A 27,145-nucleotide genomic window follows, 5' to 3' on the forward strand; every position below is an offset into this window, starting at 1 on the left:
CTTACTTCTACAATTTACCTTCAAATTCAATTATAATGATTTGCTTCCAAGATTTTTATAATCACAAAACAAACACATAATCTCCTTATGGTCCCACTTTTCTCTCATATTTATCTTCCTTTTTCTCATGCAATAATTAAGTGGTACTTATTTTACTCCATAAAATTGCAATCTTAGTATTTTTCTTTAATTTAATCACTTAAGTTTGTTATGATTTAATTTTTCTTTATCTAGTAATTTAAATTTGATGGTCTAAGTAATGTTAAATGAGTGCAAAAGATCCAAATAATAAAATCTATGACCAATTTGATACTCAACTATATTTATAACCAATCTCAATTTATTTGAAATTAATATGTAATGGTGTTACTAACAATTCATATTTGTTTATTTCAATTTATTTATCTTTGCTAATTAGTTTGTATTTTTTTGAGAATTCTTTCATTTTTATTTAATTTTAAGATTATACATTTAGCTACATTCTATCTAGATAAGATTCAAAAATTTATTTACTATATGTTAAATTGAAATAAGACAAACAAATTAAACAGAAACGCGATGATCCACATAAAAGTTGCTAACTTGAAAGCTAAAAAAACAACTTCAAGAATTGAAATGGTTTCTTCCTTCACCCCTTATCCATACTAACAAGTTACTTCTTTTAACCAAAAATTGCCTTTATATAGACATGCTTTGAAATCTTGAAATAGGCATGCACAAGAGTGACATTACTCTAAAATTAAAGCTAATAACTCATCCCTCATTATTCAGGTGAAACAACAAGTCAACTAGAAAGAAATCAAGTTTGCACCTTTTTATGTTTATTCATTGTTTTGTTGCTATTAAGTAATCAACTATGAACTTCTCATTTCTCTTCTGTTTCTGTTTTTCTATATATTTTTTAGTATTTGTTGCTTTTGATGTTATTTCACTCAGAAAGACATCTATTTAGTTGCTTTTAACAAATTGTGTCTAGTTAGTCAAATTCTTGATATTTTTCTGTGCTCACTTATGATTGTTGAGATCTTGAAAAGAAAGTAGGGAGAGTTGGTTAAACTAGTTACTATGTCAAATACAACTCGGTGTAGAATTTGATCAATCCTATTTTTTGTCATTAAGATAGAGAACTGAGTCAAGAATTCTCTTTCTTTATATGTTTGCCAACATTGATTTCAAGTTGGATATTGAGATATTATATCTCCTAATGAATCCAGAACACTAGAGTGCCCTATGGATTCATGGATTTATGATTTAGTCTGTCCAAGATTGATCAGTAACTTGTATACTATGGAAATTCTCCGTTACACGTCTGTCCACGTCTTTATTTATGTTTTTTCCCTCAATTTTATTCTTTGATTTCCACTAATACTGTTCATAACAAGCAGAGAAGTCTGACAGAGTGATATTGTCATTTTGCTTGAACAATTATCTTAGTGATACCATCTCTTGATGACATTATGTTGTTGCAAAAGTTAGCGACTTTATTGCTTTTCCTCTTATGATTGACTAAAATCTTGTGTATTATAGCATCTTTGATAAAGCTTAAAATAGGTTTGGGGAACATTGAACGGTGTGTGATGGAGATGGATTCAAGGCGCTCCCTTTGTTGCATTCTCCTTTTAGTTCTGTTTGGGATATCCATCCAATACCAATGTTCTGCAAGCAAGATTGATGCAGACCAGACAGCACTACTGTTAGTAAATGCATCTGAAGCATCAGCAAGGAAAATGCCGGATACTCTATTTGGAATATTCTTTGAGGTGAGTTAAGTCATTTACGTGTTCCAATTCTAGTGAAAATGAGAAGCTTTCATCTCATATTTTCTGTACATAACTGTTCCAATGATTTAGGTGTCTTCCTGTCTCTTTCTTAACTTTATCATGCAAACGTCTTCGTCACCAGCTGACTGTTGGTGCATAAATGATATGTAGAATATTAACATTCCATTTTAATGAAATTGTACCTTGGTAAAAAAGTTATTTTGTGCATTACGTTCGAGCTACTCCCATAGATATGGTATGCATTTCCCCTTGTTAATTAGATACTGTCAATTAAATAATTTGTAACATCTTGCGTCGGGTACTTTGTTTCAGGAGATAAATCATGCTGGCGCTGGAGGACTGTGGGCTGAACTTGTCTGCAACAGAGGTGATTTGGTTAATTTAGAAAAAGGAAAAACCTGTAAAGATGGGAGAAAATGCTTACTAGTCGGTTGAAAATGTGAAGACAATGGCATTACTGTTGGCTAACTAGAAACTCAGAGACATTATATGATTTTGTCCTTTCTTCAATTGTCAGAATTACTATTTCTTTGAAATATATTCGCGCGCATGAAACAATAAGTTGGAAAGTTTTGTATGTTCTTGAATGAATGCTTCAGCAGTTATGCTTTTCGATTGATAACAAGATTTTGGTGAGTACTCTTGAATTTGATTTTAATCTTATTATTCTTGAAAAACAATTACAGGTTTTGAATCTGGAGCCTCATTCACGCCACCTCGCATTGAACCTTGGTCTATCATTGGGAATAATTCTTCTGTGATCGTATCAACGGATCTTTCCTCATGCTTTGATCGGAATAAAGTTGCCTTGAAGGTTGAGGTTCTCTGTGACAATGGAGGTGCCAATATATGTCCAGATGGAGGAGTTGGTGTCTACAATCCAGGATTCTGGGGCATGGTATCTTACAGAACTTTTAAAAATCTGACTGTCATTAGGCTCCAGTAATTCTATGTTTATATACTCATGTTGTCCCTATTCTATGCTTTCCTGCAGAATATTGAACACGGAAAGAGCTATAAGCTGGTGTTTTATGTGCGTTCAGACGAAACACTTAATCTATCAGTAGCTTTAACCAGTTTAAATGGACTAAACAAGCTGGCGACAAAAACTGTAGTGTAAGTTTCATATGCATATATGTAGTTGTCTATGTTTTCCAATTTCTCTTGCCAATGTTTATACGAAGTTTGCATCTTACTTACAGGTTATTTTTATTGTTCTTACAGAGCTAATAATGTATCGAATTGGACAAGAGTTTTTGTTTTGTTGGAAGCTGAAGGAACAGATTCCAATTCAAGACTGGAACTGAGATCAACTACAAAGGGTGTTATATGGTTTGATCAAGTATCATTGATGCCCTTGGACACGTACAACGTATGTATGGTGGAAAGAAGTAGTTGTCAACTAAACAAATTTACAAATTATTGCAATTATTAGTTAATCTTGTTGTTGGCTATATATATCATTACTAAATTGTTTCTTCTATGTCAACGAACATTATGTGTTCAGTTATTTTCATTCTTGTTCATTTTTTTCACTATTGGATGAGCACTCAGTGGATGTATTTGTGTCATAATATTTAACTTCTTGGTGCAGGGGAATGGCTTCCGGAAAGACCTTTTCGGAATGCTTAAAGCTTTGAAACCAGCATTCATCAGATTTCCAGGTATTCCTGAAATTCAACCTGTCTGTGTCACGTAACATTACCAGTTGATGGAGCAATGCATTATATTTATAATAGAATCGGACTTAATATCTTATACCGGCAAAAAAGTTTAGTTTTTCCCATTCATAATGTTATTCTGCAGATGAATCAATGCGGATGCAAGCCTGAAAGAGCATCTGTCGTATATAATTTAGCAAGCTCTTACAAAGATGGATTTGCAAATAGGAAATGTCAGTGATTAATGTCAATTTTCCACAAGTCCTCGAGTAGACTAATTCATTAGCTTCTGAAGTTGTTCATAGTTTATATCATATTTCTGGTTCAACTTCTATCTAATGTGGTATCACAACTCACAAGTAATATCATCTGAGTTCAACTTCTGTTTTCTCAGCATTCTCCTCCTCAAGGTGTCATGATGACGAGATTAACAAAAAGCATGGAATTCAGATTTCATTTCTCCCTTCTTATGTTTTTCGTTGTTCTGCTTTTTGAAAGTATCGTAGCCCTTCTTTTTGATCTTTTAAGTTCTGCGACAGTTAGATCACTTATTTTAGTTTCGCTCATGTGCTTCTGTGTAGTTCTCCCCTGTCTATATGTATGGATAGTCTCCCATTTGAGCATCTTTGATGATCTGTCCAATGTGGATAAATTTGTCATTAATTATACATGTCTGTAGGGGGATGTTTTGTGGAAGGGGAACGGTTAAAAAATGCATTTTGGTGGAACAAAACAATTGGACCATGGGAAAATAGGCCTGGCCATTACGGTGATGTGTGGGGGTATTGGACTGACGACGGACTTGGTCATTTTGAGTTTCTTCAAGTAAAATTCTTTCCCTCTCCTGAATTTTGATGTAAATGGACTTCTAAACCTGGCCAAGCCTCTTAACATGAATACTGTGTGCTTATGCATGTCCCTTACTCGAGTCCTTTCTTGCTGCAGCTTGCCGAGGACTTGGGTGCATTGCCAATCTGGGTTTTCAACAGCGGTATGTCCTCCTCTTCTTTCTAAGATGCATTATTTTTTTTAAAAAATTAGTCTGTGTTCTCTTCATGCAGTTCATTAGCTTTTTCTATACGACTATTATTCTCAGGAATCAGCCACAAAGAACAAGTTGACACTTCCGATATCTTACCTTACGTGCAAGTAGGTCTCCTGAACTTTCTCCTGCGTACACATGACATGGACATTACTTGTTAAATATGATTGAGAATTAAAACAGCTCTGAAGATCAATTTGATAGTCAATATTTTGGACATACAACTTATCCAGACACTCATTTCACTAAAATATAGAGGCATATCCGTAGGTACAACACTTTCTAAACACAATCTTCCTTCTTATCAGCCATGCAATCTCTGTTTCTTTTTAAATTCTACAAGACGTATGCTATAGACGTTAAAATCTTACCAGAAATTTGATGAAAACAATCCTTGGAATTGAAATGTTACATTACTTGGACTGTGGATGTTGCATATTAAGCTTTCTTTTTAGGTTTATAAGCATATTTGTTGTCCCAGGATATCTTAGATGGTCTTGAATTTGCGAGAGGTGCTCCTAACTCAAAATGGGGTTCATTTCGAGCTGAAATGGGACATCTAGAGCCCTTTGATTTGAGATATGTCGCTATTGGAAATGAAGATTGTAGCTACTCAAAGTACCGTGGTATGCAGATCACATTTTGTTCTATGTTTCATTGAGTCATTATCTATAATATGCATGAAGAATAAAATAGCTTTGCAGCTGGGACATCCCTTTACATTTTTTATTTACAGTTGGACGGGCTTCGTAGCCTTCGATGAATTTTGAGGATTGATTCAAATCCTTGTATATAATATGTATGATTCAGGAAATTACCTCGAGTTCTATTCAGCAATCAAAGAAGCCTACCCAGATATCAAGATAATCTCCAACTGTGATGGTTCTTCCAAAGCATTGGATCACCCGGCTGATTTATATGATTTTCATGTAAGACTTTGATGTTGTTCAAAGTCTATCTTACAGAGCATGTACATTTGAGCTTTAACTTTGTTTACCTACGTTTTCAAGTGAGGTTTTAACTTTGTGATTTCTCTATGGTTAAGATTTATGCCAGTGCAAGTGACATGTGGTTTAACGCCAGCCGTTTTGATGATGCACTGCGCAGTGGACCGAAGGTGAGTTAAAATGTTCCTTTTGATGATTAATTTCCTGTTGTTGTAAATGGTGCTTATGTATACTGTTTATATTTATAGGCTTTTATAAGTGAGTATGCTGTGCATGGAAAAGGTGCTGGAAAAGGTAGTCTTTTAGCTGCACTGGCTGAAGCTGCATTCCTTATTGGAGCCGAAAAAAACAGGTACTTGTCATTTCTGAGAATATGTATCAAGCAACATATCTCGACATTATATGTTAAGGTAAAGATAATAAGGATAAAACTTCAAAGCGTGGAAAATTTATGGTGTGAACAGTGTGATCTCTTTGTTTGACGATAACCTGTATTTATCCTCGTGCAGTGATGTGATTGAAATGACAAGTTATGCACCTCTATTCGTTAACGACAAAGACTGGAAGTAAGTTTGATTTCTTCTTCTCCCTTTTCTTTGAAATTGGCTATCACTGCAAAATAATGTCATTTTGTTTAGATGGACTGCAGATGCGATTGTTTTCACTTCTTCACAGGCGTATGGAACCCCTAGTTATTGGATGCAACACTTTTTCATAGAGTCAAATGGCGCAACTTATCTAACTTCAACACTCCAAGCTAATCCTTCAAATGCACTAATAGCATCTGCCATCACCTGGCAAAATGAGACTGATAACAACAACTACTTAAGAATAAAGGTGTGAAGTTTTTCTTGATGTTTATCATTCGTGCCTCTCAAGACTTGCATTATCTAGACTAGATCCATACATCTCTGCGAAACTAATATTTCTCTTTGTATTAGAGGTTATAGTGCTCAGAATCATGAGGATTTGTCTTTTATGTTTCTTTAATAGATTCAATCTGTGTTCATACTTGCTACAGTCAACTGATGCTCATTTTGCAGATACACAACTTCGTCTCCATCTATAATTTCGTGACTAGTTCGTTTTTTTTTTCTTTTCAACACGCGACTTGTTTTGCAGGTTGTGAACTTTGGGAGCAGCAGAGTTACTCTTAGTATCTCTATCAGTGGATTGTCATTGCAGTCCTCTGGGGCAACAAAAACTATATTAACATCTAGCAATGTGATGGATGAGAATTCTTTCACAGATCCTAAAAAGGTACATACAACTTCTTTATCTGATCATTTCGTTTTATTTGGTGTCTGCTTTCCTTGAAATAGTGTTATTTATGCAGATATCACCAGTTAAGACAAGGCTTGGAGAAATTAGCGAAAACATGGATGTTACACTCTTACCATATTCTTTCACTTCGTTTGATTTGTTAAGAAAATCCATCAGCATTAGGACTGTAACAACTGCTTCTGATCTTGAATCTTCATTCTAAAACTATGTAACTCACTGAAAATGCCAATAAAGAATAATATCACTTTCATTAGTTCTTATGGTTCTTTCGTTTTAGTAGTTTTTCCTGTTGCACTTCTAAGGCGTTTGTTATTGAACTTCTTCTGAAACAGTCTCCATCTCCGTCCTTTAACAGATTAAACGAAGAAAATGGGCAAATCTTTAGATGAATGATTAATAAGAAAATACTTTTAAGCTTCCTTTGCATTCCATCAATTCATATATTTAACTAATTTGAGTCCATACAACTGTTGCACTTCCACATATTCAGAACCTATTTTGCTTGTACTCAAAAGTGCACTAGTACTTTTCAAGGTTCTGATATGCACCTGTCAACATTTTTGAACAGTCCGAGCAACATAGCCCAGAACCAATGACATCAAAGAAGAGTGTTTTCACTTTGATAACCTCTAATGTAAACATCTGCAACCCCAGTGTTAACCTCCAGAAAAACTCGAGAAAGTGAGCAAAAGCAAACAAAGAAAAGTTCCAGTTAGCACAAAATCACAACTTGTTGATTGACAGTATATCTGTCTCAAAGTGTTCCTTCCATGTAAATATTTCAGAATCAACATTATATAAGGAATAACAAGAGCCTTCTCTAAGTATCAACTAAAACAAGTAGAGACTCTAATAGCACCAAATCTATACCATTAAACCCTTAGTTGTTTATTTACAAGTTGAAGACATTGATGTCAAGGTTACAAAAAGGTGAATTGTGTGGTAAAGACTACACATTCTTGTTCTTCTTCAACTTTGAAAGTGGCCATCTCCCCTTCTTCCTAAGGCGGCGCTTCCTGACAAGTTTCTTCCTTCGTAATCTGATGTTCTTTGCCAACTTCATTTTCATCTTCTGTTCAAGCTTCAGCTGAAGCTTAGACTCCAATGGCAGGTTATCAAAAGACAAACTTTCCTCATCACTCTCCAGATTATCAGAATCTCCGCTATCAATATCAGATGCTGCCTCAGCAATCAAAACACACCTCTCTTTTAAGATAAAGGGTGCTCGAATATAGTAACTGATATGTGACTTTGCTTGCAAAGCAATGGGATCGTTGCAAAACCTGGAGACTGATATATACAGAATCAATTATAAAGTTAACCTCTTATAAATAAAATGAACAGTCAAGATGTTGCAGATGCATGACGATGAAGATGGGAGTATTTCTTATAATGGTTTAAGACTGCCTCACTAGAAAAGGATGGACAAAAGGCAACAGCAATCACATAAAAAGATACATCAACCTTAAATTTTGCAGATTGTTAAGATGCAGGACATAAAAGATAGGTCTTGATCTGCTACCCCATTCTGCCACCCCGGGATGGATCGAGAGGCCTGGTTACAGGTTCATGTATATATGACTGTAAAGACGATTATTATTATAGTTTTAACTTGAGAATTGCGATCGATATTAGGAACTTTAACTTCAAATTTTGAATTTGTCTCTGCCCCAACAATTCAAAATACTAACATTTTTCAGATAAACAGTGGCGGATGCACCTTTGTGTCAGCAAATTCAGCCAGTACAACTGCTATTACATTTATATGGTGAAAAACTTTAAAACACTGTTACAAAGAGTATTAAGTACAATGGTAATCCCACCTAAACTGCTAGAACTCCTCAAAAAAAAAACCAATGGGCGTAGGGTGCATATCAAATTCTCCAAAAATAGTTTTTTTTTTGGAGAATCTAATGCGAGGGCTCCTACATTTTTGGGGAGTCCGAGCAGCATAGATCCCCAAAATCCAAATTGACAAGGTAGGGGATGATAAGAGGCTAACTCATTAGTATTCTAGTAAAGACCTAAATCAATTCATTCGAAGTTACAAACTTTACCAGGAAACAACTAAACTTAACAGAGCAAAAGAACATAATAGACCAATTCAGAACCTAAAGAAAGTAAATGCAAACTCCAATACAACACAACATAAAGCAAATGCAAACAGAAGAAAAACCCAGAATTTAGAATCCCACAATAATCTCTGTAGAAACATCTAGAACACAAGATTAATAACCCAGAATTTAGAATCCCACAATAATCTCTGTAGAAACATCTAGAACACAAGATTAATAGACATACAGAAAGGTCATTCAAATAATTAAACAAAGACACTAACATGAGTGAGCAAACACTGAAGAAGTTGAAGATGAATGACAAGAGAGACGAGTAGGGGGAGGAGTCATGATGGTGAACAGTAGAGCCATCTCTCCAGTTTTGGGGTTTCTTTTCTGCAAGTGCTAAGCCAGAAAGTGTCAAAAATGGTCTTCATAGAGATACAATTTGACCTTTTTTTTGCCCTATTTAAAAATTGGGTTTTCGAGTTTGCATATAAAAAAAAAATTACTTCTTTTTCTCTGCACCGGCCACATCGTGTGACAGAGAAATGACAACTTTACAACTCCGGTGGAAGAAGCCGGTGAATATATCATCAAGCACTCCACTTTCATTTGGCCCTTTCAATTCCACAACTCAAATCCGGTGGAAGAAACCGGCAAACACTGCCCAAACCCGCTTGGAAAACCGGACCCGCGACCCGAATTTCGACAAACTCACAGCACACTACCGGAGACTCAAGCTTATCCTCAACCTCTACGACGTCGTATCTGCAAGAAAACGCGGTCCTTTTCTCTCAGTTCAGTCACTCTCCAAATGGGCCCCACATGCCGGCATCAACACCATTACCGCCGGTGATCTTCTCCGGAAATACCCCCATATTTTCGAGGTATTTACACACCCCATTAAGCGAAATTTGTGCTGCAAGTTTAGGGAGAAATTCGTCATTTTGCTGAATCAAGAAGATGATGTTGTATCACAAAATGAAGATGAAAATGTAATGATAATAACGAAAATTTTAATGATGTCTGTGAATGGGACAATACATTTGCATGCTCTTAGATTGTTGAGGACTGAATTGGGTTTACCTGAAAACTTCCGGGACTCGATAATAATCAAGTATGATGAAGTTTTTAGGATGGTAGATTTAGAGGTTGTTGAATTAATTGATAGAAATGACAAAGATGAGAGTTTTGGGGTGGCAAAGATTGAATCTTGGAGGAAAAAGGAGTATTCTGAGAAATGGTTGAGTGAATTTGAGGTCAAATATGCATTTCCTATTCATTTCCCTACTGGATTTAAGGTAGAACCAGGTTCTAGGGAGAAGTTGAAAAATTGGCAAAGGCTTCCTTATGTTAAGCCTTACGAAAGAGAACTCACATATCACTTGAATCCGCTAACAACTGAAACCATGGGGCCATCTTCAAGATGTGATGAGTTAACATCGAGGTCAGCAGTTGTTGGGAAGCGTACTTTTGGAGGTGTTGAGCGGTATGAGAAGCGAGCTGTGGCGATTATTCATGAAGTTTTGAGCTTGACTGTCGAGAAGTCAGTGCCAGTTGAAAGGTTGGCACATTTTAAGAAAGACCTCGGTATTGTAGTTAATATTCGCGAGTTGTTATTGAAGCATCCTGGGATATTTTACATATCCACTAAAGGAATTGCTGAGATTGTTTTTCTTAGAGAAGCATATAGTAAAGGGTGTTTGATTGAGCCGAACCCAATTTATGATTTGAGAAGAAATATGTTGGATCTTCTCTTGTTAGGAAACCGTCATACGAGTGAATTGAAAACTGAAAGAGAACTGAAGAATGAACCTAAAGACATGACAGACGATGAAAATGGATGGGAAAGCAGAGAGGGTGACTTTGTTATTCCAATTTTAGAGAGTTTTACTGATCACGAGGACAATGACAATATGAACTAGAATGATTACTTCTCTCTAAGGCAAAGCTGATGGCTTTCTGAGATGGAAATCAGCAAAGAGAGTGTTGGTATTGTAAGCTAGGATTTTCTGCAAACTGACAGAAAATTATGTATTTTGTGCTTCGCTGCTGTATTATACTTGCCAGGAACCTTTGCTATTTCAGTTAGTGCCTGTGCTTAAAGATTATAAATTCTTCCTTGTCTTCATTTATGTATAATCTCTAGCATTGTAGCTCTTCACGTTGTTCATATCATAAATGTATATTCCAGTTCTGTTTCTGCCAGATTTTGTTAATTTGCATTTTTACCTTCCAAGTCAATCTGTTAAATTGTGAATGGGAAAAGCTGGTATAATCATAGTGGTAAGCACCTACTGGCTAGCTTTAACAACATCATTATAATCCCATGTTCGTCTTGCTTTTTCTGAATTGGAACACTGTTATTTCTTATTTGGATTTGGTTCAACTGAGGAAGCGAAAATTTGTTGGAAGTGTGAGATGATAACTATTCATTGATGCTTGTGACTTGTATAATATAGGGATGATTGAAGATCCTTTTCAAATCCAAACACAACGGTGCAGAAACAACTGTAATGGCAATATGGAATAGAATGGTGTCAGGTATGATATTTTTGGAGTAATGCAGGTTTCTTTGTGTTGCTTCCAGTGAATGAGATTGGATTCTGTCATTGTCAATAGAATTTGTCCTCCTACTCAAGACTAGTTTCTGAATGCACCTTGAACGTGTACTTGCTGATTTTTGAACCAGATGTTTGAACCATATAATCATAGCTCAAAAGCAGAACTGAATCGATTGGACTTCTCAACCACTGCAAAGTTCTGGCCATGTGAAGACTCGTTGACATATGGTATCTTCAGTGCAGCAAAAGTGGTTCCATTTTACAACAAAACAAGCATAGAACTAGATTTGTTTTGCTGCAGCATTGAGCTGGCTATGGGTATCCAGTGGATTTTGCTTCCTTTCCCTACAAATTACCATAGAAAGGAGCAAATATGCTCAACTTCTTTAGATCTTGGTACCACCTGCACAAATTGCTTGAGTATCAACCAACAGTTTCAAACACTTCATAAGATTGATGACATATAATAGTTAGAAATTATGGTTCTAAATCCATCTCAATCTTTCGATCATTCATCGAAAGGATACACATAGATTGTGAATTTGACCAATTGAGATATCAGGAAATAATATTCTTAATTTCTTTATTCGAAATTGAAGCTTTGGGCATAGAGTGGAGCGAGCTCAGGGAGAGGAGTAACATTAAGCCCAAAATAGAGTTTCAATTCAAATTCCTACTCAACACGGTGCCTCAAAGGAGAATCCAAAGCTGGTTACTAGCAGAGGTAGCACAACAAAGAGCAAACCAGAACATTCACAAACAAATGGCGTAAGCAGAAGGGAAGGCAGGCGCAACGGTTAGCGAGTGCTCAAGGAGTGATCATCTCTTTTTTCCCTTATTATGATAAGAAAAGAGACAATATGCCAGTCAATATTGAAGCTTTCACTTTTGGTAGTTGTTAAGCAAGTCTGCACCTATATAGTAAGCATACGTTAAGGCGAGTTGATGAGCTAATAAAGCTAGCTTACTTTTCATATGTATATATGTAGGGAATGTGGTGTTAAACAATATATATGTATACACGTTTTAGTTAAAAAAAGTAATGCAATGAATCAAATAGGAATTAGAATGCACCTTTATGACTAAATGTCCTATGTTATATAAAATGGCATGGAAGAAGTGCCAAAGGTCATAAATTGGCTCATATATGTTGTTTGTTAATAATTCAGGTTTAATATAAGGAGACTACATAAATGAACCATAAAATTCAAAAATAATTATAAGTTTTCTCAAATTCAAAGTAACTTTTGAAAATTCATTCTCTTACAAATAATTACTTATAAATAATTACAGTTTATACTCCTCATTTATTGACGCTGATAACTTTCACCCTTAAATATGTTCGTTATTAAAGTGACTCCGTATATTTATTGAACCTCAAATCTGGTCAAATATGCTCCTATTAAGCCTCCGTTAATAGTGTAGATTTGTACAATAAAAACAAAAAAACTCATTTCTTCAACTAAAGTGTCCAAACAAACACCACTAATTAATTAGTGGCGAAACTTGATGAACTAAAACCTGGCGGGGTGAAAGTATTACATTTCAGAAATTAGAGGGAGTTGAAACAATTTACAAGTTATTCGCGACTATAAAAGGAGTTAAATTCTACAGATCACCAAAACTAGGGTTTGTGATATTCGTCGTTGAAAATTGGGCGCAATGGGAGAAGTCGGAGAAGAGAAAAGAGAAGTAGTATTTAGAGACATTAGAAGATATTACTGTGAATTTTGTGGCCTTTGCCGTTCGAAGAAATCCCTAATTTCCTCTCATATTCAGTCTCATCACCAAGTACGTTTTTTTTCTATGTATTTTCGTTTTTTCTGCATTCATTTTTGTCTATTTGTTATCTGAGCTGTTTCGTATAGATCTACTATCGTGGTTGTTTTTTCTGAGGTGGTTTTTAGGGTAAAATTGATAATTAGTAATTATTAGTTTCATTAGCCGAAGCTCAAAGACGATAAGAGTTTGTTTAATGGTATATGATCTAATTTGTTTGGATTTTAATGTTAAAACTAGTGTAATTGTTGTTTTAGGAGCTTTTATTGTTCATATTATCAAAAATTTATCGTGGTTGAGCTTAAATTGTGTGTTTGGCTCTAGGTACTGATTTGATTAGTTAAGAGGAAAGTAATGCTGACATGTTTGTTGTTTTTACTAATAGGATGTAATTGAGAGCCTGAAAGATGACGCAACTGAAAATGCTAAGGGCTCAAAAATGAATATTTGCGAGGAATGTGGTGCGACTTTTCAGAAGCCTGCTCATTTGAAGCAGCATTTGCAAAGTCATTCACTCGAGGTATGTTTTGTTGTTGCACATCTTTTTTTTTTTTTTTTGTTTTGCAGGTCTTGGTTTACTAGTTATATTTTCTGATTTATTGTCTATGGATGCATTTAATACTAATGACTTTGCAGATTGAGATATTTTGAGAAACATTGTGGAATTATGTGAAGGTGTGACGCATTGGATCCCAAATAAAGAACTCCAAAATGCAAGAGGCAGGTATATTTCCTTGACTGGATTAGTATCAGGAAGGGGGACCTCCTGAGAAGCTCCATCAAGTGAGCCTCAATCACGCCTTATAATCTTTGTGGTTTGAGACTCTTCCCAGTTCCCCTCCTCCCAAGATACAAAAAGAGAGCTTTTACATTTTTCTCCATTAGCATAAGTGCACTTGGGTCTAGGACCCTGTTGATTGGAACTTTCTTAAGATATTCTCTTGTTGATATTTTGCATGAACAGAGGCCATTCGTATGTCATATAGATGACTGCCAGTCTAGCTACCGTAGAAAGGATCACTTGTCGAGACATCTCTTGCTGCACCAAGGGAAGTTGTTTGAATGTCCTGTTGATGGGTGCAAAAGCACATTCAGTTTTCAAGGCAACATGACTCGGCATGTCAAAGAGATGCATGACCAACCTGCCTCTGCAGAGGTTGATCTTCCAAAGGAATATGTCTGCTCTGAAGCTGGATGTGGAAAGGTGTTCAAATATGCATCCAAATTAAGGAAACATGAAGACTCTCATGGCAAGTCAAATTTAAAAAAATCTAATTTGCTGTGAAGTATTGATATTTCTTACTTTTCTAGTATTGAAGACACTTCCTATAAGCTGACTATAACTTGCCATTGTATCACTGCAGTTAAGCTGGAGACTGTTGAGGCTATGTGTTTAGAGCCAGGGTGTATGAAACACTTCACAAACGAGAAATGCCTCAAGGAACACATAGAGAGTTGCCACCAACATATTGATTGTGAAATATGTGGGACCAAACAATTGAAGAAGAATATTAAGCGGCATCTTCGCACACATGAAGAAGGGCCTATATCAGAGAGAATAAAATGTGAATTCCAGGATTGCCTGCACACCTTCTCCTCAGTAAGGACTATTACATTTTCTTGTATGTAGTTGAAGTTTCCGTCTGTCATATGGAACAGTAGTGTAATCAATCTAGAAGCAATGGGCTAATTCATTACTAGGAGAAATATATAGACAGTTAACCTTAACCAAAGCCATCTCTTTTCAAGTTGTTGAGCAACCGTATTAACCTTTATTTGTTGCTTGAAAATACAGAGGTCAAACCTTGCTCAACACATCAAAGCCGTGCACGTGGGATCTAAACCATTCTCATGTAGCATATCTGGTTGTGGTATGAAATTTGCCTTCAAGCATGTGAGAGATAAACATGAACAATCAGGCTGCCATGTTTATACTCCTGTAAGTAGAATGTATACTTGAATGCACATTATGTTCATTCAGATCAGTTTGCTTTGTAATATTCATAATTGACTTGAGGTGTTTTGGTTGTGGTCTATAGGGAGATTTTGAAGAGGTCGATGAGCAATTCCTATCTAGACCAAGAGGCGGTAGAAAGAGAGAACCTACTCTTTTCGAGTCAATTATGCGGAAAAGAATTACACCGCCCAGTGGTATAGATCCTGTGTTCAATCAGACACCAGAATATCTCTCATGGTTACGCTCCATGGAATCGGATAATCAAATGTGAGTCATCTATTTGGCCAGATGTTGGGTTGAAGTCTCAATAGTTCCTCTCAGTAGAATCAGGGTTAGACTCTTGAGTGTCTCCTGGGCAGCATCTTGGAAGATCTCGTGTTGTATATGCTGTCCATAATTTGAATCTAGCACACTACATGTTATATAATATAGTTGAGAAGTGTTATCGTAACAGGCGTTGCCTTCCTAAATCTCCTTGTACCTATTTCGTTTATACCGTAGTCCGACTGAAGCACTCTACTAAAACGTGCCGCGAGTATTTTTTCATCGTAGCCAAACAAAGAAATCATCAAGGTAAATGAACTGAATTTTTTCTCTTCAACTCTTTAACCAACCAATATGATCAATTCTTTGCTAAAGCCCGATTTGATCTTAAGCTAGACATTGTTACTCTCCTATAAATCTAGAGTTTGCAATATAATTAATTATATTCCCAACTGCAAGCAAACTTGACTATAGAAAACCATGTTTTAAAATATTATGCAATGCATATAACAGTTGAAAGGATCACTTGAGAAAGGCATAATTTTTCTTTTGGGCCTTAAATTAAACCATTGGATTTTACTCTGTGGCCCAAAAAAATTGTCGTAGTGCCTAGAAGGAAACTTTTAGAAGTTTCTAATTAGCTTAGTTGCTTGAAAAAAGAGAGTGAAGATAAGAAAAGCATTGGTGTTGTGTTATCAAATATGAGGTGTATATTGTCCATATCACTATCTGTGGATAAGAGAACAATCTAAAATGCCACATTCTTATTGGTTCTCTCATTTATAATCACTTTGAGTCTATCTTCTTTTTATATACATTTAACCAACCATTACCAATCCAACAAAAAAGAAAAGGAAAAAAATGGCAGCCACCATAGCTACCATGGCCGTCCTCAACGCCAAATGCTTCACCAAAGCATCTATTAACAACCCATCAAAGCCAAAACCCATCTCTCTTCTCTCCATCCACAACCTCCCCAAAGGTCTCTTAACTTCAAAGCCCTCAAATTTATCCATCCCACTCACTGGAACCGCAATTGCAGGTGCCGTTTTCTCTACCCTAAGCTCATGTGACTCCGCATTTGCAGCTCAACAAATCGCAGAATTAGCTGAAGGAGGAGATAACAGGGGATTAGCACTGTTGCTACCATTGATCCCGGCTCTAGCCTGGGTTCTTTACAACATTCTTCAACCAGCACTAAACCAAATCAACAAAATGAGGAATCAAGGAGTTATAATCGGGCTTGGTCTTACAGGGCTTGCAGCAACAGGCTTCTTTAACACTCCAGAAGCCTCTGCTGCTACCGATATCGCCACGATTGCAGAATCAGCAAGTGATAACAGGGGACAACTTTTGCTGATTGTTGTAACACCTGCTTTGCTTTGGGTAGCTTACAACATTCTACAACCAGCTTTGAATCAGATTAATAAGATGAGATCAGATTGAGGATCATCATAGTTTGTAATATTTGGTCCATATAAAAAATTTTATCAATCAATCAATCTCTCTCTTTTCCTTTGTGTTTTGATTTGAGTATTTTGTTGTTTGTACATAGCTCACTCAATCTGATCTATCGGATCTTAGTACGCGTTTGGCCATGTGATTTCAAATCAGCCTTTCTTTATGAAATCTGGTTTGTGTTCATTAAAAGCTAAAAGGATACATAACAACACAGGTATGAAGTTTACCAATACTGGCTAAACTTCATATAGATTTTTTTAAAATTGATATTAACATTAAGAATGCAGCATCATTGACACATGGTTTGATATGGAATTGAGTTTGCTGACTCGTAGCGGTCGTTTGGTTGGGAACTAGGATAAGTTGTTATTCTGAAATGATTTATTCGTTCACTATGTTATAAATGGTGAGATAAGTTATCCTAAACATGTTAATCAAACAAAACATTTAGATTTCATTCTAAAATTATTTATGTTTATCCTTCACACCAAACAAGCCCTTAAAGTAAGAGCATAAGTTGGATAAGTGATTTCATCTGCCTATTTCCCCTACCACCATGCCCTCTCTACGACTCCTCTCTATTATCTGCTACTATTTACTTGGATATAGGTGATGGATTATTTATTTGTCTAATTTCTTTAAAGAATTATTTTTTTAATTCATTAATTTTATCATATCGAGATATAATAAATAATTTTTCATTTTATATTCAATATTTATTGAGTTGAGAAAGAAAGACGTAAAATGCATTCAACGAATGCGATTTATGTGTAATTTTAGATCTCTTGCTATTTATTATTTAAATTACGTTATTATCCCTTCTGTTAATAAATGTTTAAAATACATTCAACGAATGCGATTTACCGATAAATTTAAGTCTCTTTCCATTTATTGAAATTACGATATTATTCCTTTCGTTCGATTTTATTTGTCTATAAATTTTTTAAATATATTTCTTACTTTTGTCATATGGATAAAAGATAATTATTTTTTCATTTTATACTCAACATTTATTGAGTTGAGCAAGAAAGACATAAAACACGTTAAAAAGGAATGCGATTTATGCGTAAGTTTTGGTCTCTTCTCATATATTGTTGAAATTACGTTATTATCTCTTATATTTAATTTTATTTATCCAATATTTTAAAAATATACTTATTACTTTTATTATATCAAGAAAAGATAATTATATATTCATTTTATACTCAACATTTATTGAAATGAGAAAGAAATGCATAAATTGCATTTAACGAATGCAATTTATGTGTATGTTTCAGTTTCTTTGATGAAATTATCTTATTACCCCTTTCGTTAATAAAGATATAAAACGTATTCAACGAATGCGATTTGTGTGTAAGTTTAAGTCTCTTCCCATTTATTGTCTAAATTACGTTATTACCTCTTTCATTAAATTTTATTTGTCTGCAATTTTTGACGTATATTTATTATTTTTATCATATCGAGATTTTTTTTTTCATTTTATACTCAACATTAATTGAAATGAAAAAGACAGGCATAAAATACATTCAACGAATGTGATTTATGTGTACGTCTAAGTTTTTTCTCATTTATGGATAAAATTATGTTATTACCCCTTCCGTAAGGAAAGACATAAAATGTATTCAACAAATGCAATTTATGTGTATGTTTCAGTCGTTCCTATTTACCGTTGAAATTACGTTATTACCCCCTTTTGTTTATTTTATTTGTCTATTCTGTTTAAAATATCTTTATTATTTTTATCATATCGAGAAAGATAATTATTTTTTATTTTATACTTAATATTAATTACGCTGGCTGAGAAAGAAAGACATAATAATGCGATTTATGTGTAAATTTCAGTTTTTTTCAATTTTTTGTTAAAATCACATTATCACTCCTTCCGTTTAATTTTATTTATCTAAATTTTTAAAAATATATTTATTTCTTTTATTTATTTTTATCGTATCGAAAAAAGATAATAATTTTTTCATGTATATCTCTTTTTTCTTGGATTCATTTGATCTCAACAAAGTCACCACAGACTACTATAACAAAAAAAATATATAAGGATGTATGGTAGACGCTTGAATTATTTCTATCATTATAGTATTTTCTATGTTGTATGACCATCGTACGATTCAATTTTAACATTTTCTTTGTTCGGATTTAATTGTGTCGTAGTTTTATAATTTGGCTTAAGTTTATCGTTTGATGCACTGTATTGTTGATATTGATCCCAAAAAAAAGGACGATAGGTACAACTAAGGCGTGAACTGCCAATCATCATACTGTAAAAATTGGGTAGGTTCCATCTATAGTCGTCGTTAGGAAATCCTAAAACGATCTACTAAATTCATCGAATTTTTTCAAAGGATCAAAACGGTCAGTTATTAATGGAATTCCTTTCAAGTTTTACTGTAGAATTTGCAAAATAGGGCTTTTATTGCAACAGCAATATTACAAGTAGAAGCAGATTTTTGCAGCAAAGATATGTAAACAAGCTTCTTTTACAAAGCCTGTGAAATATTTTCTCAGCATATTCCTTCTCAAATAATGATACTAATTAACTTTGTCATTGGACACATAATCTTTAATTTTAAGACTAATATAGTTACTAATATACACTAACACATTCTTCAAAGCATACCTAAGTAGATTATAGTCAACATTATAAGCAGAGGGGAGTCAGGATTTTCAATAAAAAGGTTCAAAATCTGTAGAAATAGATAGCTGAAGAGGGTTCGATATCTACTATATATACATATAAATTTATTTTAACCATTTATAAATAATATAATTTTCCGCTGAATCATACAAGGTAGCTCCGCCCCTGATCCTTTCCATCAAAGGCTGCAAGTTGCACAAGTGATGACTTAGTCGTGTTCTAGTATAGATATCGAAATGTATCAATTCAATACACTAATTTAAACCTATTTAAACATTTGGTTGCAGTATGTTTTTTTTTTTAATATTGTTTTCTAATTTATGTTTTTTGAGAATATTTTGTTTTTTAGATATACAAAGATATTTTTAAAAATGAATGGAAAAAAAAGTATCCATTTCTACAACTAGCTAGTAATGGACTGTTTTAACTAGTTTATAAAAATAAGTTTTTTAATTTTTTGATGATAATTATTATTTTTTTATATTAAGTTGTTTTAATTAACTTTTAAAATAATAATTATAGTTTTTTTATGGTGCACTTTTTTCTTTTCCTATTTAGATAGATATTTCTACATTCCATTTTGTTGGACCATTCCCTAAAATCACTGAAAGTGTGATAAATATAAATAGACATTACAATTTTTTTATAAAATAATTCAATTTTCAATTTTCATTTTTAACCTTAAAAATTCAAATTTGAAACATTTAAAGATCCTTTCATTTTTTCCCCTTGTAATAGCCATTACTGTTTTTATATATTAAAAAAAAATAGTTCAATTTTATTTTTTCTTTAAAATTTAAATTAGAGGCATTTAAAAATCATCCATTTTTTTTTATCGTTACTAGGTAGTTGTAGAAATGAAATACTTTTTTTTCATTCATTTTTAAATTTTATCTTTGTATATCTAAAAAAATAAAACATTTCCAAAAAACATACATAGAAAATAATACTTTTTTAAAAAAAACATATTGCAACCTAATGTTTAAATAAGTATAAAGCATATTTTTTTAAATAATAAAAAAATAAAAAATGTGACATGACTTTGATAAAAATAAACAAAATTAAACAATATTATAATCATTAAATAAATATAAATTATACTCCTAAATAATTTTTCAAATATGGATGAATATTTAGAGAATTTACTCGATTTATTGCATAATAACTAACACAAAGCAAACAAAAATATGCAATTATTGGACGGCAACTATTTAAAATTACAAAAACCGTCCAATAAAAACGAGCTAAAAAATTAAATTTTAAATGATGTCATTCGAACGCAATTATACCCTATGCATGGCGTCATTGCTGGGGCCCTTTAAATTTTTACCATTTTTTTTTTATTTTTTCAAAAAGTTCATTTTTTTTTTGAATTTAACCTTCTAGAAAAGTTGTATTTAGTCCTATATAATAATAATATAATTTAATCATATTTAGATCTATCTAATCTATGGTGGGATCTCTTTTTTATCTAATCTTTTTTGCTTTTTTAGCTCATACTAATATATGATTTATTTGTTATTATCAACACCTTGAAGGGTTTACTTTTATATATATATATATATATGATTATTTGACTATTCTTACCTAATTTTCTTGTATGTTCCCTTAATTGTGACCACCCATTTATATTTCATTGTTATTGTCTTTAATTTAATAAGTCAACTGAATGACACGTTACTTCGTTTCTTTTAATTTATACGCGATATGTTATTAAGCATAAAATTTTAAAAAAAGATTTATTTTTAAATATTTTTAACGATAATATAATCGTTATTTTAAATGGATTATTATTAGGGATAATTGTATATAATAGCAAACTAATAACCTAAAATAAATGGAGTAGTTACAGTTTGATTTAATTGTGCCTTATAGCAAACGTTAACCAAAGTTTGCCAGTCGTCTCTCTCCCAAAAATCTCGCTCGCCACTGTCCCTCTGCTCGCCTCTCTCGCTATATACCAAGAAGTGTATAAATTGTGTTTCTGTGTTTGTATAAAGCGAGAGAAAATTGTATATACACATGCAAAAACATATATCTTCGTGTTATACACTTGATTATACAATTTACAGACATTTTTACTTCAATTCAATTGTAGACAAATGCAAATTTTATACAAAAATAGCAGCGAAAAAGGCAAACGAATTATACAATCGCGAATTATACAATTGCAGCGAAATACAATTTTCTCTCGCTTTATACAACAAAAGCGTATAAATTGTGTTTCTATTTTTGTATAAAGCGAGAGAAAAACATATATCTTCTTTCTATACACTTATAATTATTCAATATACATATATTTTACTTCGATTCAATTGTATGCAAAGCAAATTTTATACAAATATTGCAACGAAATAGACAGTGAATTATACAATTGTGCATTATACAATTGCAATGAAATAGGATAGCAAATTATACAATTGCAGCGAAATAGGATAGCGAATTATACAATTATATATGTATATCAAATTATACAATCTTTATGTTTATTATGGAGCGCAATTATACAAACTTTGCTATAACATACTAATATAAATTTTTTATTTGCTATGTATGAAAGTTGCCATAGTGAAATATATAAGATTGTATTTATATGCTATCACAAATATTTATATAATGATATTTGATGACTTTTTTGGGCTGCCCCCTTTGCCCTCAACATTTGTAAAATTCTTAGGCAGTAATCAATGACTACACATATGGAAAAGTCAGTTTATGTGACTTTTTAAGTGGAAGATACATTTTGTTTAATCACTTAATTGAGTAAATTAAAGTGACTAAACCAAGCACTATGATTAAAGTAATTTAAACTCATCCATCCTAATCAAAATCCAAGCACTAATACACGATTAACTCACTTGCATCATTTTAACTTTTTTAGTTTAGCACTCTTATCGATCATCATATCATATCAATATATTTTTATTCGTATGAAGAGACGATAAAATGTAAGCATATTTTACTTATATTAATATGAGCAGAACGACTATTTTCGATGAATCATCGAATTTAAATAATGCTTAAAGTATATAATTATTTTCTTCGTATATTTTTGTTTGTTATATTACACTTTTGAAAAGTCAATTTGATTCATTTTAAAAATAAAATTAGACTTATATTAATTTAATATTTTAAATAAAAGAAATTAAATATTCAAAAACTATACAATAAGTACTATATATTGTATTTTTTTGCATATGAATATGATGAAAAATATATTATAAGAAATTAATTAAAAATTTTATAATTTGATTATAAAAAGAAAATTATAATAATTAAACGAAGATGGTATAAAATTTTACTGCTCACATATGTTAATAAATTAAAGTGCTTTAGTAATTAATTGGAGTTCCAATAAAAGGAAAAAGAAAGTTACTAAGATCTTATCTCCACTAATCACCTTTTGATCGAATTAGCAAATTTCTTTTTTATTTTTAAAAGTTTTTATCTAATTAAACAATAGTAAATTTTACTTTTTTTTTTCTTTTATTTATAAGTAATCTACATATAAATTTTAAAAATTAAAAAGTCAAATTAAATTATTGATTTTTCAATTTTTTAGTTCAATATTAATGTTGAATTTTCAAAAGTTTAATTTTTCAATCCGATACTTGACATAAATGTCTCAAAAATTTAATACAAAATCAAATTGAAGAAATTTTGATTAAATTTAAATTTGATAATAATTTATTCATTCCGGTGATGCTTCTAAAGAAATTTTTATCGATACAGTAAAAATAAAATGTTAAACCCAAAATTATCGTTAGAGTGATTCCTGTACGTACAGATATGCTGACACGTGTCCCCACAAAACGCGGTTTCTTCCTTTCTACTCTAATCTTCCTCCTCCTTATATACTTCCCTCTCCATTCATACTTCACTACTCTGAAACAGAGGATGCAATCCAACACATTTTATTTCTCTAAAAATTGAATCTTTTTAGCTTTAAATCTCCAATTCCTGTACGAAAAATGGCTTCTTCTGACAATTTAATGACCATGGAGCCATGGGCTTTCCGTTCTGCTTTTGCTGATTCTTGGTTTTCTGACGTATACACCAGAGAAACTGAAACATTAACCAAAGTCCTCCAAAAATCTGCCTTCCCGGAACCGGAGATGAACCCGGTTCAAACTTCGACCGGAACCAATTCCGGTGGGTCGGAGAATGAGACGACCGGTGTTTCGAATCGGAGGAGCAATAAAGTCCGAGTGAACGGGAAGATAACTAAGAGGAAGTCACGTGCTTTAAGGCGTAATACGACGACGTATATAACTGCTGACGTGGATAATTTCCGTGAAATGGTGCAGCAGGTGACCGGAGTTAGATTCGGCGGCGACGGGCAGTTGCCGGTTGCTCATGTTCTGAAACCTGAACCCCAGCGTGTTGTCAACCGGCTACAGCCTGGTTGTTTTTTGCCTACACTTGACACGTCAGCTTTTTTACTCGAACAGTCAGCGGAACCCATGCCGGCGCAGCCGCAGACGGCGGCGGATGTGGTGGTTGATGGTGGCTCGTGTGGATTTGATTGTAGCTCTTTTTCTGCCTTTCCTACCCTTGAATCATTCATGGAAAACAGCAATGTAGTTTAATGTAACAGACCCTTTTCTGTAATTTCACTTGGAAGGTGTAGATTTTTGGACAAGTAGTAGAAAGGGTAAAATGGGAAAATTAAAATTCTGTTCATAGTTTTAGTTTTAATTTTAGCTAATCTAGTATATTATTATTTTTCCTTTTTTTTTTCTTCAAGTAAATGAGAATATGAAAGGATATGAGTTGTCATATCCTTTCATTTTCAATGTTTCAATTGAAATCTCAAAATTAATTCTAATTATCTTTTTAAGAATTTTCGTATTTTTAGATTAATAATTGTATAAATTAATCAATGACATTGTATATACAGATTGATTTGATCATAAGACTTCACAAGTGCATCGATATCAACATAGGTCAATACTTTCACTTTCAAATATCAATTATACCACTTGTAATTTCATAAATGATTGTGAGACTTCATAATTGCATCGATACCAACATAGGTCAATACTATCATTTGTCAAATATAGATTGTACCACTCGTAATTTCATAAGTACATCGATACCAACTTAAGTCGATACTTCCACTTGTCAAATATCAATTGTACCGCTTGTAATGCTCGAATTTTAACAACATACATTTGTAGGTATGTTAATCAAGTTACGTATAAGATAGATGGATAACATACTTACTTGCCTACCTACTAACAAGTAACAACTACTACTACTCTTTAATGAACAAACACATCTCCTAACTAATTTCTACTAATTACAAAGTTTTATGAGTAGCGATAACTATCATACTATTCAAATTTTAACTTTTGCTACATCTTCCAACTATCTCATCATTATTTTATATGCAATACTGTTTGAAGAAGCTGATTGTAATGTTGTAATGGCCAAAAGGTCAATTTCGATAAGAGCCAGTGCTTCCTCTCGAACAGAGCTCCTCGCAGAAATTTCAGATCATTGAAGAGGAATCAAAAATTCAAAAACACGTAATCCGTTATATGACAATTTACATATCTATAAAAATATATATCATAATAACGAATCAAATAAAAAAGGACAAGAAATTGCTAGAGCAAATACTACTATAACTAGATGAATATAATGTTAAATTACGTACACAAAATTCAAATTCTTGAAAAGTAAAATTTCTTCTATTTTTTAATACAAAAAGGTCCCACTAAATGCTATTTAGATGCAGACAACAAAACGCGTTAGCCCCATCTGATCATCTGATCATCATAAAACTTTTACATTTTCCCATACAAAACAATAATACTATATACTATATGATATTTAATCAATTTATTATTATTAATAATATATAATGTACCTCCACTGGACATACTTCATATTTAAGTCTTATTTCAATTTAGAATAGTTTAATCTTAATCTTAATAATTAAGAAAGAAATATTTGGTGGAAATTCTTACTTAACCAAGTCAAAAATGTTACTGCAAAATGTAGAAGAAATAATACTACTTGACATGTTAGGTCTCTGCATAGGTTGACTTGAGTCTATTGCTTTGTGTTAATATAATGTCACTACTAATTTTTAATATATAGTTTAGATTAATATTTTAATTAATTTGTATACTATTTTCCTCTTCAAATTCTAGTAATACTGTCTAGAATTGTTAGACTTGGTCTAACACCAAGAAAGATCAATACCAATAAATGCAATCTTAAGAGTCAAAGTGACATAGGCATGAAGTGTTGTTGACACAACTTTAATATTACGTTAAAAAGGACATGAATTTAGAATTTGAACTTTAGCAAAAAATAAAGAAAGTTAATAGTACATCAATAATTTTCTTACTTTGTAAAGATATGAATGAAGTCTTTATATATATCTTTCCTTCGATTTTATAATTATTTATGAAATTATACTAAATATATTATCGTGTTTATAGAATATAGTCTGATACTCACAAATACATTAGGTCCTACATAAGTGGGGGGCGTTGTTGACCTATGACTTTTAGGCCCTACAAAAGTTAGCATAGTGGTGACGTGTCAATTTACATTAATTATCTTAGTCTATTTTTAAAACTTTTTTATTATTATTATATTGGTCTTTATCAATCACAATCCAATTATTAATTTGCTAGTTGTTAGTTTGAAATATTGCAACCAATGACATCAAGCTTATCAAAGCATGATGCTAATCTTTTTTCAATTCTTTTATGTTTATTTTTTTTTGAAAAGAATTAAAATCTTTTTAAAACTTGCTCAAAACCTATTTGTTCCCAAAAAAACATAGGTGTAAAGTAAAATCAGCATATTTTTTTTACCAAGTGCTACATAAATCATTATATTATATTGATATTTAAAATCTCTCCATATAAATTTGAATTGAGATAAAAAAAAGCAATTTTTAATAAGAAATATAATTCTATATTTAAGACTTAAATTTAGATTCATAAATAGAGATAATATGATATATTATTATTCAACTACATTCTTTGCTGATAATTTGTCTGCGTTATTGCGTTAATTTTATTTTTCGAAGTAACTCATAGATGAGAGCTTTTTTTTCACCAAAAAAACATAAATAAACATATTCTAACATATGAGCCTTTTTTAATTACTATAAAAAAGGGTGGAATGGTCTAGTAAACTCTTATACTTGTATATGTTTGTATTGTGAATCCTTGTATTTAACCTTTTACTAAGTAAACCCTTAAACTGAATCAAACAAATATTTTCAAATCGGCTCTTATCATGTGTGTAGTTCACTCGCCTTGAACAAGAAACAAAAATTTCAAATATAGCTTTCACATATATTTAAGGGTAACTTTCACATATATCAAACAAAAATTTCATATTTGTATGTTATAGCAAAGTTTGCATAATTACGCTCCATAACAAACATATAACTGTATAATTTGCTAATACATATATAACTGTATAATTTGTTGGTCTCGCTATAGATATACAATTGTATGATTCGCTGGTCTAAATTCTATAATTCGCTGGCCTATTTCGCCGCAATTGTATAATTCGTTGGCCTATTTCACTGCATAGCGAATTATACAGTTATATGTTTGTTATGGAGCGTAATTATGCAAACTTTGCTATAGCGAATTATACAATTTAGGCCAGCGAATTATATGTATAACGAATTATACAGTTTCTATGTTTGCTATGGAGCGCAAT

General features: G+C 32.6%; 6 protein-coding genes across 9 annotated transcripts; 5 read left to right on the forward strand and 1 right to left on the reverse strand.

Moving 5' to 3' along the window:
• The first annotated feature begins 698 nt into the window (after positions 1 to 698).
• LOC101258907 (alpha-L-arabinofuranosidase 1) lies at positions 699 to 6,968 on the forward strand. 3 transcript variants are annotated; one of them, XM_004249056.5, is made up of 18 exons: positions 699 to 771; positions 1,528 to 1,760; positions 2,094 to 2,148; positions 2,468 to 2,679; positions 2,776 to 2,897; positions 3,006 to 3,153; positions 3,376 to 3,445; positions 4,122 to 4,267; positions 4,388 to 4,433; positions 4,539 to 4,591; positions 4,966 to 5,110; positions 5,295 to 5,413; positions 5,530 to 5,601; positions 5,680 to 5,783; positions 5,941 to 5,997; positions 6,070 to 6,268; positions 6,554 to 6,691; positions 6,768 to 6,968. In XM_004249056.5, exons 2-18 carry the CDS (start codon positions 1,578 to 1,580, stop codon positions 6,915 to 6,917), a joined length of 2,019 nt encoding a protein of 672 aa, XP_004249104.1. In that variant the 5' UTR covers positions 699 to 771; positions 1,528 to 1,577; the 3' UTR covers positions 6,918 to 6,968. The 3 variants fall into 3 exon arrangements, with proteins under 3 accessions (XP_004249104.1, XP_069145796.1, XP_069145795.1); XM_069289695.1 differs by having other exon boundaries at positions 711 to 771; positions 1,552 to 1,760; XM_069289694.1 differs by having other exon boundaries at positions 716 to 846.
• Positions 6,969 to 7,427: 459 nt separating this feature from the next.
• LOC101259205 (large ribosomal subunit protein cL37 alpha) lies at positions 7,428 to 9,195 on the reverse strand. Its single transcript, XM_004249057.5, has 2 exons — positions 9,054 to 9,195; positions 7,428 to 8,005 (listed from the first exon to the last, which is right to left on the reverse strand). The coding sequence occupies exons 1-2, from the start codon at positions 9,139 to 9,141 to the stop codon at positions 7,665 to 7,667; spliced, it is 429 nt and encodes a 142-aa protein (XP_004249105.1). The 5' UTR covers positions 9,142 to 9,195; the 3' UTR covers positions 7,428 to 7,664.
• A 125-nt stretch (positions 9,196 to 9,320) lies between these two features.
• Positions 9,321 to 10,980, forward strand: LOC101248441 (protein ROOT PRIMORDIUM DEFECTIVE 1). Its single transcript, XM_010329433.4, has one exon. It carries the CDS (start codon positions 9,321 to 9,323, stop codon positions 10,695 to 10,697), a length of 1,377 nt encoding a protein of 458 aa, XP_010327735.1. The 3' UTR covers positions 10,698 to 10,980.
• Positions 10,981 to 12,962: 1,982 nt separating this feature from the next.
• Positions 12,963 to 15,523, forward strand: TFIIIA (transcription factor IIIA). 2 transcript variants are annotated; one of them, NR_131255.1, is made up of 7 exons: positions 12,963 to 13,127; positions 13,501 to 13,635; positions 13,752 to 13,835; positions 14,080 to 14,365; positions 14,480 to 14,715; positions 14,911 to 15,054; positions 15,155 to 15,523. NR_131255.1 is itself a non-coding variant. In NM_001247542.2 (6 exons), exons 1-6 carry the CDS (start codon positions 12,999 to 13,001, stop codon positions 15,341 to 15,343), a joined length of 1,119 nt encoding a protein of 372 aa, NP_001234471.1. In that variant the 5' UTR covers positions 12,963 to 12,998; the 3' UTR covers positions 15,344 to 15,523. The 2 variants fall into 2 exon arrangements, 1 of the variants encoding a protein (NP_001234471.1); NM_001247542.2 differs by lacking the exon at positions 13,752 to 13,835.
• Positions 15,524 to 16,197: 674 nt separating this feature from the next.
• LOC101259494 (photosystem II reaction center proteins PsbY, chloroplastic) lies at positions 16,198 to 16,854 on the forward strand. Its single transcript, XM_004249058.5, has one exon. The coding sequence runs from the start codon at positions 16,198 to 16,200 to the stop codon at positions 16,780 to 16,782; it is 585 nt and encodes a 194-aa protein (XP_004249106.1). The 3' UTR covers positions 16,783 to 16,854.
• A 6,362-nt stretch (positions 16,855 to 23,216) lies between these two features.
• On the forward strand, positions 23,217 to 24,287 carry LOC101259793 (calmodulin-binding protein 25). Its single transcript, XM_004249059.5, has one exon. It carries the CDS (start codon positions 23,416 to 23,418, stop codon positions 24,031 to 24,033), a length of 618 nt encoding a protein of 205 aa, XP_004249107.1. The 5' UTR covers positions 23,217 to 23,415; the 3' UTR covers positions 24,034 to 24,287.
• The last annotated feature ends 2,858 nt before the right edge of the window (positions 24,288 to 27,145 follow it).

The sequence above is a fragment of the Solanum lycopersicum genome, chromosome 10 (assembly GCF_036512215.1).
Source record: "Solanum lycopersicum chromosome 10, SLM_r2.1".
Lineage (NCBI taxonomy): Eukaryota > Viridiplantae > Streptophyta > Magnoliopsida > Solanales > Solanaceae > Solanum > Solanum lycopersicum.

What these genes read in the sequence shown, in the direction of transcription:
- LOC101259494 (XM_004249058.5), top strand. Translation starts at nt 16,198, where the DNA reads ATGGCAGCCACCATAGCTACCATGGCCGTCCTCAACGCCAAATGCTTC.
- LOC101259793 (XM_004249059.5), top strand. Translation starts at nt 23,416, where the DNA reads ATGGCTTCTTCTGACAATTTAATGACCATGGAGCCATGGGCTTTCCGT.
- LOC101259205 (XM_004249057.5), bottom strand. Translation starts at nt 9,141, where the DNA reads ATGGCTCTACTGTTCACCATCATGACTCCTCCCCCTACTCGTCTCTCT. An exon ending in TTCAGTGTTTGCTCACTCAT is followed by an intron (nt 8,006 to 9,053) that starts GTTAGTGTCTTT and finishes TGTATATATCAG; the next exon opens with TCTCCAGGTTTTGCAACGAT.
- LOC101258907 (XM_004249056.5), top strand. Translation starts at nt 1,578, where the DNA reads ATGGAGATGGATTCAAGGCGCTCCCTTTGTTGCATTCTCCTTTTAGTT. An exon ending in GTCATTTTGAGTTTCTTCAA is followed by an intron (nt 4,268 to 4,387) that starts GTAAAATTCTTT and finishes TTCTTGCTGCAG; the next exon opens with CTTGCCGAGGACTTGGGTGC. An exon ending in ATATCTTACCTTACGTGCAA is followed by an intron (nt 4,592 to 4,965) that starts GTAGGTCTCCTG and finishes TTGTTGTCCCAG; the next exon opens with GATATCTTAGATGGTCTTGA.
- TFIIIA (NM_001247542.2), top strand. Translation starts at nt 12,999, where the DNA reads ATGGGAGAAGTCGGAGAAGAGAAAAGAGAAGTAGTATTTAGAGACATT. An exon ending in GAAACATGAAGACTCTCATG is followed by an intron (nt 14,366 to 14,479) that starts GCAAGTCAAATT and finishes GTATCACTGCAG; the next exon opens with TTAAGCTGGAGACTGTTGAG. An exon ending in GCCTGCACACCTTCTCCTCA is followed by an intron (nt 14,716 to 14,910) that starts GTAAGGACTATT and finishes TTGAAAATACAG; the next exon opens with AGGTCAAACCTTGCTCAACA.
- LOC101248441 (XM_010329433.4), top strand. Translation starts at nt 9,321, where the DNA reads ATGACAACTTTACAACTCCGGTGGAAGAAGCCGGTGAATATATCATCA.